This window comes from Chinchilla lanigera, unplaced genomic scaffold (genome assembly GCF_000276665.1).
Source record: "Chinchilla lanigera isolate Chin_1 unplaced genomic scaffold, ChiLan1.0 scaffold00001, whole genome shotgun sequence".
NCBI classification, from domain to species: Eukaryota; Metazoa; Chordata; class Mammalia; order Rodentia; family Chinchillidae; genus Chinchilla; species Chinchilla lanigera.
In genome coordinates this window covers 46015718-46027722 of record NW_004955402.1, presented here as the reverse complement: position 1 = coordinate 46027722, position 12005 = coordinate 46015718, and the positions used below count along the sequence as shown (strand labels likewise).

Genomic DNA, 12005 nt, shown 5'->3' with positions numbered 1-12005 from the left:
TGCGCTTGCCAGGCAGGCGCTTTGCCGCTGAGCTAAATCCCCAGCCCTCCCAGGAGTTCTTATAGGCCTTAGCTAGGAAGTGATCCACTGAGGCACTAAGCTACCTTCTAACACCAGAGCTCCTCACACCTTCCTTCAGCCTGCCTAACCAGATGTGAACCACAGCCATGAAGATATAATATTCACATGATGGAATTTTTTACTGGTTATCTGATTGTGTGGGCTTGCTTTGAGATTTTGAACTTTGAAATGAAGGCTGTGAACATCAGTTCTTTTTATTTGACAGTAATAAACATTGCTGAATAATATAGGTGCACACCTATAATCCCATCACCTATGAGACTGAGGCAGGAGGATTACAAATTCAAGGCCAGCCTGGATTACATAGTGACAAGGTCCAGAAATATCTGCTAATTTATACACAGTCACTGAATAATGAATAAACACTTTTCTTTTGACCCTTTAAATTATAAACAGATTCAAAGGACTGTGTAATAGATTAAAAAATATAACAAACCCAAGTAGATATGGTTTGCTGGATTAGAAATGAACAAGGGAAAAAGAAAGGAGTGATAATTATGGTTCAATTTTGAGTAAAATAAAACTAATTATGTAATTTACTTTAGAGTATTTAGAGTGTTTTAAATCATCAATATAATGGTCATAAAAGATGCCAAAATTGATTTTCATAAGTATGTTCAATGTACTTTGAGAAAATCTAAAAGAAAAACTTCATGCCTAAAATTAGAGTATTAATACTGAATATGAATTTATTAGTGAATGCAGAGATAAATTATTCAACATCTGAACCTATATTTAGCTTTATAAAAAAACAAAAAGACATTGAAAGAGTGCAGTCTAATCATTTGTTAGTACATTTTTTCATTGTCAAATCAGTTTTGCAAAACATAATCCACCTGTTATGATTCAGCATCACTGTTTTGGATAATCTAAAAGTTTGTCTATATAAATTAGTGAGTATTCAGAAATAGAGGATATTTAAAAGAAATGCAGCTTTGTTATAGAAATGTAGTAATAGTAATTCTAAATTCTAACAATACATCCTGATTTAATGAATAAAGGTTCCTCTTTAATCTACATTTAATTATTTTTATGCAAATGGAAGCTATTATAATACTTGAAAATAGTTTATTCTCTTAAGCTAGACATTTCCCTCTGAAATTTTGTATATGTTATCCCTTAGCAAAGGATGCCTTTCTAAATACCTTTTGAGCCCTATTTAGTTTACACAGAAACCAAACCAACAGATCTTGTTTAGTAGGATTTCATTATGTTCCTTCAAGCCCATGATATTTTATTGATATTTTGGTTAATTAATTCAGATTTGTAGACTTTATGTAAAATGTTGTCTAGTCCCATGGGAATATTGTCTCTATCTGATTTATTTACCTATATTTTACAAAAGGAACTGATTAATTGTATAGTTTTTTGAAAGGAGAAAAGTCTATAACACTATTTATAGAATTATGGAATTTGTATTTTTATAAATTAGGAAAAAATACATTCATATATAATTAAATATTTTTTAAAATCATGGTCTTCTTTTGCTTAGAGAGTGCATCTTCTGATTTAACCTATAGTTGTTTTTTCTTTCACATATCTAGCATCATAAGGACATGACACATATAAGAGAACTAATATTATAATGCAGGCATAAAGTAGAATTATAAACTTCTATAAAGTGAGGACTGTGTTTTGCATTGTTAGATAATTAAAATGGAACAATTAAGAATTGTGAGTTAAGTTATGAATTATGTGATATAAAGAATGACTAGAGTTTGTGTAGCTTAGTGCCATCATGTTCTCATGTGGAAGTTGAAGTGAATTTTGAGCAAAGGCCAGCATAATAGGCGTTCTATCTTGTTTTTCAATTCTTTCTGGAAAGTAAGGATGAGGAACAAAACTGTTGTATTTACCTGTTGATGCTCTGGTATATTTTCTTCTGATCTTAACTCAGTATGTGTCTTTGTAACATAGAACTAATAGTACTTATACTATTTTGTCTTTTTTAAATCTTATTTTATTTTATTTGTAATTTATTTTAAAAATAAAAGAAGGAAAACATATTAACAGACATCCATTTACAAAATAGCATAAGAACAATACAAGCAATACTGAATTACAGACAGAGTGGTAGGAAATTAACAATGGTTGTTGTATTACATATTGATATCTTCAAAGTGGTTTCACAGGAAAACAAATAGAGACATGCAAGATTGATCAAATAAGTAATCATTAACTGTTCCTTTCAGTAAAGCGATAGAAGTCAGTAGTACAACTATGTGAGCTATCCTGTATATACATACATACATACATAATTTCCCCTTCTTTCTTTTCTCTTTTCCCTTACCCCAGTTGCTCTTTACTTTTGAGTGTTTTCCTTTCATTTCACAATGTCTATCATACCTACTAATTTCTATTCACTCTTTCAGGTCTTATACCAGTGAGACAATATGATGCTTACACATGCAGGTCTGATTTATTTCACTTATGAGTATGGTCTCTAGTTGTGACCATTTACCTATAAAAGCCTCAAATTTGTCTTTCTTTATAGCTGAGTAATATTCCATTATATAAAAGTACCACAATTTTTTTATCCAACCTCAGTGGATGGACATTTGGGTTGTTTCCACAATTTAGCAATTACAAATTATGCTGCTATGCACATGGGTGCACATATATCGCTGTGATATGATGTTTTCAGATCTTCTGGGAAAATACCCAGAAGGGGAATAGCTGGGCTGAATGGGACCCTTAGACCTAGTCTGCTGAGGAATCTCTAAGCTGATTTCCACAGTGGCTTCATCAGTCCGCATTCCCACCAGCAGTGAAGAAGAGTTCCTATTTCTCCACAGCCTTGCCAGCATTTGTTATTGGTTGATTTCTTAATGCTAGCCATTCTTACTGGGGTGAGATGAAATCTCAGTGTTGTTTTAATTTGCATATCTCGAATGACTAATGATGTTGAACATTTTCTCATGTATTTATTTGCCATTTGTATTTCTTTTTTATTTATTTTTTTATTTTAAAGAGAGTAGTAAATGAGAAACAAACAAACAAAAACTAGAACAATAGCAGCATACCAGTATCACAAACATAAACAAATCAGAGCAAGAATATTTAAAGTGATGCAGGGTCTCAAGACAAAATAATATGAATTAACAGTGGTTGTTCCATCACATATCGCTATCCTCAACTATGTTGCTCAGATTACCAGATTGAAGAATGGAAGATTACTCAAACCATTAAAGAGAATAAGAAAATTTTAGATAAAACATTAGCGATAATACAGAGTTTCTCTAGACAAGATGGTAGGAGTTCACCATTGTAATTCCATTGCATATTGTTACCTTCAAATCAGTTGCTCAGATTACCAGACATAAGTATGCAAAATTGATTAGAACATAAAAAATTGTAAGCATTACCTGTTCATTTCAATATACCATCAGACATCAGCAATACAATGCCCTTCGCATTTCTTTATCTGAGAAGTGTGTATTCATCTCAGGTACCCATTTTTGGATTGGGTCTTTGAATTTGTGGGGGCTGATGTTTTTTAATTCTTTATATGTTCTAAATAGAAGACCTTTGTCTGAGGGACAGTCAGCTAAATTTTTTTCCCAATTTTTGGATTTTCTTTTTACTTTGCTGATGATTTCTTTAGATGTGCAGAAACTTTTCAGTAGGATGAGATCCCAGTTGTTGATTCTTTGAAGTATTTCACTTGCAGTTTGGCTTTTGTTCATGAACTCTCTACCTACCCCTATGTCTTCAAGGTTTTTACCTACTTTCTGTTCCAATAGATTTAGTGTTTCTGTTTTAATATTGAGATCTGTGATCCATTTTGACTTGAGTTTGGTGCATGGTGATAGACATGGGTCTATTTTCAGTCTTTGGCAGGTGGCAAGCCAATTTTTCCAGCACCATTTATTGAAGAGGTATCTTTCTTCCAGTAAGTTTGTTTGGCCCCTTTGTCAAAGATTAGGTGGCTGAGTGTGTTTGTGGTTGTCGCTGTTTCTTCCAGTCTGTTCCATTGATCCTCAGATCTGTTTTTTAGACAGTACCATGTTGATTTTATTATAGTAGCTTTGTAGTATAATTTCAGGTCAGGGATTGTAATTTCACCTGACTTGTCTTTGTTGCCCAGGATTGCTTTTGCTATTCTGGGTCTCTTCTGGTTCCGGATGAACTTAAGGCATGTTTTCTCTAGATCTGTGAGGTATGCTAATGGTATTTTAATGGGAGTTGCATTGAATCTGTACAACAATTTTGGGAGTATGGCCGTTTTCACAATGTTGGTTCTTCCTATCTTCCAATGTTGCTATCCTATGAGCAAGGAATATTTTTCCATTTACTGAAATCCTCTTTGATCTCTTTTTTCAGAGTACTGTAGTTTTTACTGAATAGATCTTTTACTTCTTTTGTTAGATTGAGTCCTAAATATTTCAATATTTTTTATTTTAAAGCAAAAAAAACAATAACAAAATAACAAAGACAAAAATAAGACAACACAAAAACAATAAAATAATACAGAATTTTCAAACAAGATGATAGGAAATTAACAGTAGTTGTTATATTATATATTGTTATCTTCAATGAAGTTGCTCAGATTACCAGATCTTTTTTCTATGTAAAAAAACTTATTTTTGAAGCATTTTCCCAAGTAGATCATAGACTTCCTAGCCACTGTTTTAATAGATACTTAATATTTCCGGTTGTGAATTGATTTACTTAGCCATTCCTCTCTCTGTAATCATTCTATTTCTTCATTTTGTTATCATAAATAATATTTTGAACTATAGTTTTTTAAGTATAAACTTTTTATATAGTTTAAATGTTTTCTTTGTTTACTTCTCAGAATAGTTTAGGTGGGCCATTGGGTATGAACTTTTTTTTTTTAAACTGTGTCACTTTGTAATATTGCCAGGAAAATACTTGGGTACTATTTTGTCATATCCTTAACAATATTTGATATTTTCACTTGCAAATAATATCAAACACTATTTTGATAGGCTGAAAATAATACTTCTTTTGTACAATTTCTGTACTTATGATATTTTCTCTTGTTTACTAAAGATATTTTCTCATCTATGTTTTGTATGTTTGCATTCTTGGGCATTCTAAATCTCACATACCAACTAGTTTGTGTATACTTTCTCAGACTCTGATATTTCTGCCCAGTTTCTGGTGTCTTAATTTTATAATTATGGTAAACTTTTGTGGGTTTTTTCCCAATATTGGGGGTTGAACCCTTGGCCTTTTTGTTTTCTCATGTTTAGAAAAGAGTGCCAAATGGCTAAGAGCTCAGTAGTTGAAAAAGTTAAAAGAGAAGTAAAGTTTCATTTTGTCTTGTTTTATTTTGTAACTTTCAATTATGTTAGTAACTCATTTAGAAATACTGCTTAGTCAGCAGTGGTAACAGACACCTGTAATCTCAGTACTCAGAAGGCTGAAACAGGTGAATAACAAGTTTGAGTTCAACTTGGGAATTTAACAACTTCAGGGTCAACCTGGACTACATAATTAGACCCTCTCTCAACCCTGCCCTCCTCACACTGGTCCCAAAATTTTTTGAGCTGGACCTGTCATCATAACTAGACAAACTGTTTTCAAAGATTTTATAATATAATAGTAAGTATATACAAGTAAACATGTGATTAAAACAATATGATAAGTACTGTATTAGAGCATCAACATGATATTTTTAATATTGATAAATATGACAAGTAAATATTGTATTAGTAATGTTTTTATTTCCATGTCAGTTACTGATAAGATCAAATATATTTTCATGTGTTATTTGTTTAATGTTTTTTTCTTTTCATTTCTATCCTCTCTTCACCCACGTCCCCTTCTTAGGTATGAAGCTCTCTTTCCACTAGTGTTGTCATGTTTGATGTTTATCTGGATATACATGGAACAAGAAACTCTACAACAATCTGGTATTTTCTCTAAACAGAAGGTAGCTTCTCAAGTCATTGGTGTGTTTGAAAGTACTAAAATATTTTCTGAACTGTAAGGAAGTTGAAATATCACTTCATCAAAAATTCTACTTAAAATTTTAACATTTAAAGAAAATTTAATTCAGCATTTAGTAAATTTTATTTGACATTAGTAAAAGTTAACCAGTTTGTATGTAAAATTCTTACATATCACAAAAAAGTATGATCTTATAGTTTTACAGGCAATATATAGTTGGGCTTTTCTTAGTAATTACTTGAGAATCACTGATATAAAAAACATCACTATATAGTAAAAGTTAACCAGTTTGTATGTAAAATTCTTACATATCACAAAAAAGTATGATCTTATAGTTTTACAGGCAATATATAGTTGGGCTTTTCTTAGTAATTACTTGAGAATCACTGATATAAAAAACATCACTATAGGTGAATGAATGGAGGAGAAAAGAATGTCCTTAATCTTATTTTCCTCTGTTGTCACATCAGTTTTTCCTTCTGTCATTTTTAGTTGGAAAAATATTGGTGTCTCAAGAACATAAAAGTGACATTTAAATTCCCATTGTGGTTTTTCTGGTTACCCTAATCCAAGGGTGTTTACAAGGTGTGATTAAAATATACCATGAGTGTTTACATTTTTAAGATTTATCACAGTAAAAGATATACTGTCATTAATCCCCCTCAGAGTACTCCTCACTTCAAACACACTTATCCCTTTGTGCTTGCCACTTTCTGAAGTAGTTCTGGAAATTCTCTTTTGTAAGTATCTTTACAGGATGTGATTTTTTTTAAAAAAAAGTGTATATATATATATATTATATGCACACACACACACACATACATATACACATTCATACATACAGTGAGTGCTGCTGCCAAGAATGCCATCCAAAGGAAAGGTAAAAACATTATGGTGTGTCCTCATCTACCTTAATCTCCCATTCTGGCACCGTGAGACGTCTGGGCCTTCTCCAACATTAAAATGACCATGAAAAGTAAACATTTTGAATTGAGGCAGCAATAGCACAACTAAAAACACTCATGAAAGGGACTTCTAAAACTGCTTCAGAAAGTGGCAAGAACAATGGAACAAAGTGTTCAAAGTGAGGGCTGGTATTTTGAAAGGGATTGATGATGATGATGTCTTTTGCTGTAATAAAAGTTTCTTTTTTAAGAAACTCACCCTATTTTTAGATCATACCTTATATTCTGTCATCTTAGTGATTGTGGCCTCAGGCCAAATCTGGAGTGTTTATAATTAGCTAACAACCAACCAAAGTTTCTGTTAATTTTTATTTTTATTAGTATATGTTTGCATACATAATGATTACATTCATCATGGGGAGTTGGTACATGTGCACAGCACGTCTTAATTATTTTTATGTCCCCTTCCCTTCTCCTTCCCTCTCCAGCCAGCCAAATTGCAAAGACAGCTTTATCATACTGAGTTAAACTGATATATCTTGTCTTTTTTAGAATTAAAGATATTGAGAAATTGGTGATAAGTATTTACAATTGTACTGAGGCCAGGTAAATGAATAAATAATGCAGAAAAACACTTTCATAGTTGATCCATTCTTTTTTTTGTTGTTGTTGTTGTTGTTTTTTTGGTTTTTCTCCGGTACCAGGAACTGAACTCATGACCTTGCGCTTGCCAGGCAGGCGCTTTTGCTGCTGAGCTAAATCCCCAGCCCCCCATAGTTGATCCATTCTTAACTGCCTCCAGTTAGGCCTATTGAAAGGAACTGATAATTCAGAATAACTAATTTTAACACAAAAGAAACCATATGGAAGTATATTGAATAGCTACTGATTTTTAATTTTCAGTACTGGAGTATTAAAACAGTACTCAAAGAGCAGTTTGGATCAGATTAATGTAAATGTTCAGAAACTATCCTTAATATTATATATTTCATCAGACCTCAGTCACTGTGTCACATTTTAAAAACTGAAATCTTTTTTTTTTTTTTTTTCTAGAAAATATCATTGAAGCACCCCAAGAGCTTAATTGGAAAATTACACAGAGAGCGGGGTAGTGGGGGGGGGGGTCTTCCTTTAAATTCACCCATTAGCATTCTTTCTTGTCATTAGGAAGATTAAGCAAGAATATGTCTCTGGCTGTAATTGACAGCCATTCTATCAAAGATAGAAGTATTTTGTGTTGCGTTTTTTGTTTTGTTTTGTTTTTATTTTTTATTCTCTTTAATGGTTTAATTAATCATGCATTCTTACATCTGGTAATCTGACCAACTTTGATGAAGATAAAAATTTGTGATATAACAAACACTGTTAATCCTTATTTTGTTCTGAAGCCCTGTATCATTCTTATTGTTTTTGCTTCACTTTGTTTTTATCTATGTTGTTGGCATTTTGCTATTGTTCTTTTTTTTCAAGTCTCTTTAGAATAAAAAATAAATTAAAAAAGATAGAAGTATTTTGCTTTGCTAATGAAAAATAAAATTTGTCTGCAAATAGAATTAACAGAACAAAGAAATAGAATTAATTTACCATATCTTTTAATATTATACCATACCTGAATTTAAGAAACTCAGGATACTTTCTGGGAAATCAAGTTTTTGAAAGGGAAGAATTTCATAGGAATTTAAAAGTGAAGTGTTCATGACAGATAGGAAAAAACTCAATTCTCATTTTTATTACACATGTCCTAACACTACTGCTGTGCTTAGTATGTTACTCAACATATATTTTCCTTTTGGCAGATTTTAATAAAACATAACTAAGATATTAAAAAAAGATTTATCATTAATTTTTTTGTGGTAGCACAGCATATATTTCCAGCCATGTTAACAGCCTTTTTAAGTTTGCCTTTGAGTGTAGACATAAGCCAACTGTTACTGTGAATTAATAATGTTTCTTCTTCTCTCACAGCTCACCACTATCCAGTTCTCCTACAATACTGATATAACTCAGTTTCGACAGCTGTATCTGGATGACCTCCGTAGGGCTTTTTTCCTCGTATCCTTTGGTGGGACTTTTTTTTTAAGACCTACAAAATCCCATTTGTTAGAGATAGAAGACATGGAAGGTGTTTCTGTCCGTTACTCATTAGTGATATTCCATTAGAGGCCATTTAATTTCTCTTGAAACTATAGTTATATATATATCTATATATATATATAAATTCACATTTAAAATTTTTTAACTATATACTTTAGTGCATAAAGAATGATGTAATAAGTATGTGGGTGTATTCTTAGCATTTAAGACTTCAACAATAAAGATTTTATCACATGCGTATATTTTTTAAAAATTAAACTATTACAGCTAAAGCTGCAATCTTCTGGCTAGTTTTAAAAGAGTCATAAAGAGGTCTTCCTTTTTAAATGTAATTTGTCCAGCTTTATTGAGGAATAATTGATGAATAAAAATTGCATATTTAAAAGATATTACTTGAACTTTGATATAAATGTACATTGTAAAATGATCACCATAAGCTAATATATTCCTTACCTCACATAGTTTCTTTTTTTCCTTTTTTTTCTTTTTCTTTCAAAAATATTTAAGAGCAACTCTTAGCAAATTTCAAGTATACAATACAATATTATTAACTATAGTCACCTTGCTGTACATTAGATCTTCAGACCTTACTCATCTTAGGTAACTGAAACTTCATACCTTTTGACGATCATCTATCTCCCTGTTTTCCCCTGCTCCCAGCCCCTGCCAAGCATGATTCTATTCTCTAAAACTATTTTAGTTTCCACACATAAGTAAGATCAGAACAGTATTTGTCTTTCTTGTATCCAGCTTATTTCACTTAGTGTCACATCCTCCATGGTAATGCATGTTTTCACAAATGGCAAGATTTTTTCTTAGGCAAAATAGAATTCTATCCTAAATATAGGTATTTTCTTTGTCCATTCATCTATCATTGAACATTTGGATTCTTTCAGTGTTTTGACTGTTGTGAATAATGCTATAGTGAACGTTAAAGTACAACTATCTCTTTAGGATACTGATTTCATTTCTTTTGGCTACATAGCCAAAAGTGGGTTTGCTGCATCATGTGGTAGTTCAGATTTTAAATTAGTTTTCCATAATGACTGTGCTAATTTGTGAGAGAAAGAGAGAGATACACAGAGAGACAGACACTAGCGATTGAACCCAAGACCTCGTTTGTGCTAGGCAAGTGCTCTACCACTAAGCTACCCCCTCCCTTTTTTTAAACTTTTCTAATTTCAGTACAAGGTCTTCCTGAGTTGCTTAGGCAGGCATTGGATTTGTGATCCTCCTTCCTCAGCCTCACAAGTAGCTGGGATTATAGGCATATGCTATCATCCCAAGGCTATGTCTCTGCCAATTTATAGTCCTACCAACAGTGTATAAAGGTTCTATTTTCCCCATATCCTTGTCAATATTTATCTTTCATTTTTTAGTGTAATCATTCCAGCAGGTATGAGGTAATACCTCATTGTGGTTTTGATTTTCATTTCTCTGATTATTAGTGATGTTGAGAATTTTTTTAACTATACCTGTTGGCTATTTTATGCCTTCTTTTGAGAAAAGTCTGTTCATATCCTTTGACAACTTTTAAACTGAAGTACTTGGATTTTTCTTTTAAGCTGTAGGAGTGCTTTATATTTTTTGGATATCAACCCCTTGTAAATATTGGAGGCATTTCCTTTGAACTTACAATGGTGCAGGGTTTGGGTCTTTCAGGTCTAGAAATATAAGAATTCCCATTCTCTCCTTTTTACTTCTCAATTTTACTTTGTCTTTTCACAATATCCTCTCACTCATCCAGTACTACAAAGCAAAAACAAAAACTTTTGGCCTCTAAACTCTTCATTTCTCCTACATAATTATATTTTGTCCTTTATGTTTGTTACCAAAACTCTTGAAAGGTAATTCTTTACTTGTTGCCATTATTTCTTCCTTATTTATGGGCTATATCCACAAACCTAGAACAGCGCCTGACACATAGTTGTACTATATCAATGTTTGTCAAATGTTGTTGCTGAAACTATATTGAGTAGTCTGCAGTGGTGTCCTTATTGCACATCTAATCAATACTTGACCACACCGTAACATTTAACTTTATTGATTTTCCTCTTTTCCCTTGACTTCTGGAATACTATCCAACTTTTCTCCCTAGTTTTCTATATTGTCTCTATTCTCCTTGTCTAAAATCTCTTCCTTTGTCTAATCCTGATCTGTTTTTCTCCAAACTTCACCATCTTCTCTAACTGTGCCATCCTTTCTGCTAAATTAACAGAAACCTCTATGCAGACAACTTTTGAGACAACTTCTCCAGCATTGACCTCTTTCCTGACCTCAGAAGCTAGCTGTATGGCTATCATTTCCTGGACACCACCAAATATGTCCCAAAGTGTCTCTCAAAGCCTCCCTTCCTCTTCTCCTTTCCCCTCTCCTCTCCTTTCTCTCTCTTCCACTCCTGGCCCTTCCTCTCATTTAATGGCTTTACCATGTTCTCAGTCACCCAGACCTCCAAACTTATCGTAATGAACTGCTCCTTATCCATCTTTATGGTTCTGTGAGCTGCTTTTGTTCTCTATGTGTCCACTGTCACTAATCAGTTAAGAACTCCTTGTCTGTGATATGGACTACAGAATTAGTTTCTTAATTGGATTTTCTGCCTTCAACTATTTATATTCCTAATCTGAATATCACAGATTGATATTTCTTGATTATGCCATCAAACTATTTCTTACTTCATTTTTCACTGTATCCTTCAATAAATTCTAAGCTCCTATCATATCTATTTACTGTTTCATGATTATGTCACTAATTTTTCCACTGTTTCTTTACTGATCTTAGTCTTAGAATAAAGATTATTATATTTATATTCTAAGTGTTTCACTCTGTCTCTGACATGTAATAGACAATAAATGTTGGTTCATTAAATAATTAAGTAAATCAGTGCATGAATACATTTAAGACTCAGTGTACCAACTCAGATGCCACTTTTTACTAACAGTTGTCATAACATACACTGTTTCTTTAGGGTTTCAGTACCACATACATGTATATATATATATATAT

At 32.3% G+C, this 12005-nt stretch overlaps 1 protein-coding gene across 7 annotated transcripts in view; it reads left to right on the top strand.

Annotated features, from left to right (window-relative positions):
* Pign (phosphatidylinositol glycan anchor biosynthesis, class N) overlaps nt 1-12005 on the top strand; it is a 135058-nt gene that overhangs the window by 86912 nt on the left and 36141 nt on the right. For all 7 annotated transcript variants that reach the window (XR_001232906.1, XM_013511173.1, XM_013511163.1 and 4 more), the window contains 2 exons: nt 5881-5983; nt 8871-8957. Coding sequence is in view for 6 of the 7 variants with exons in the window: in XM_013511173.1 (XP_013366627.1) it covers nt 5881-5983; nt 8871-8957 (190 nt within the window). In the remaining variant the exon portion in view is untranslated. The remainder of the gene's footprint in view (nt 1-5880; nt 5984-8870; nt 8958-12005) is intronic.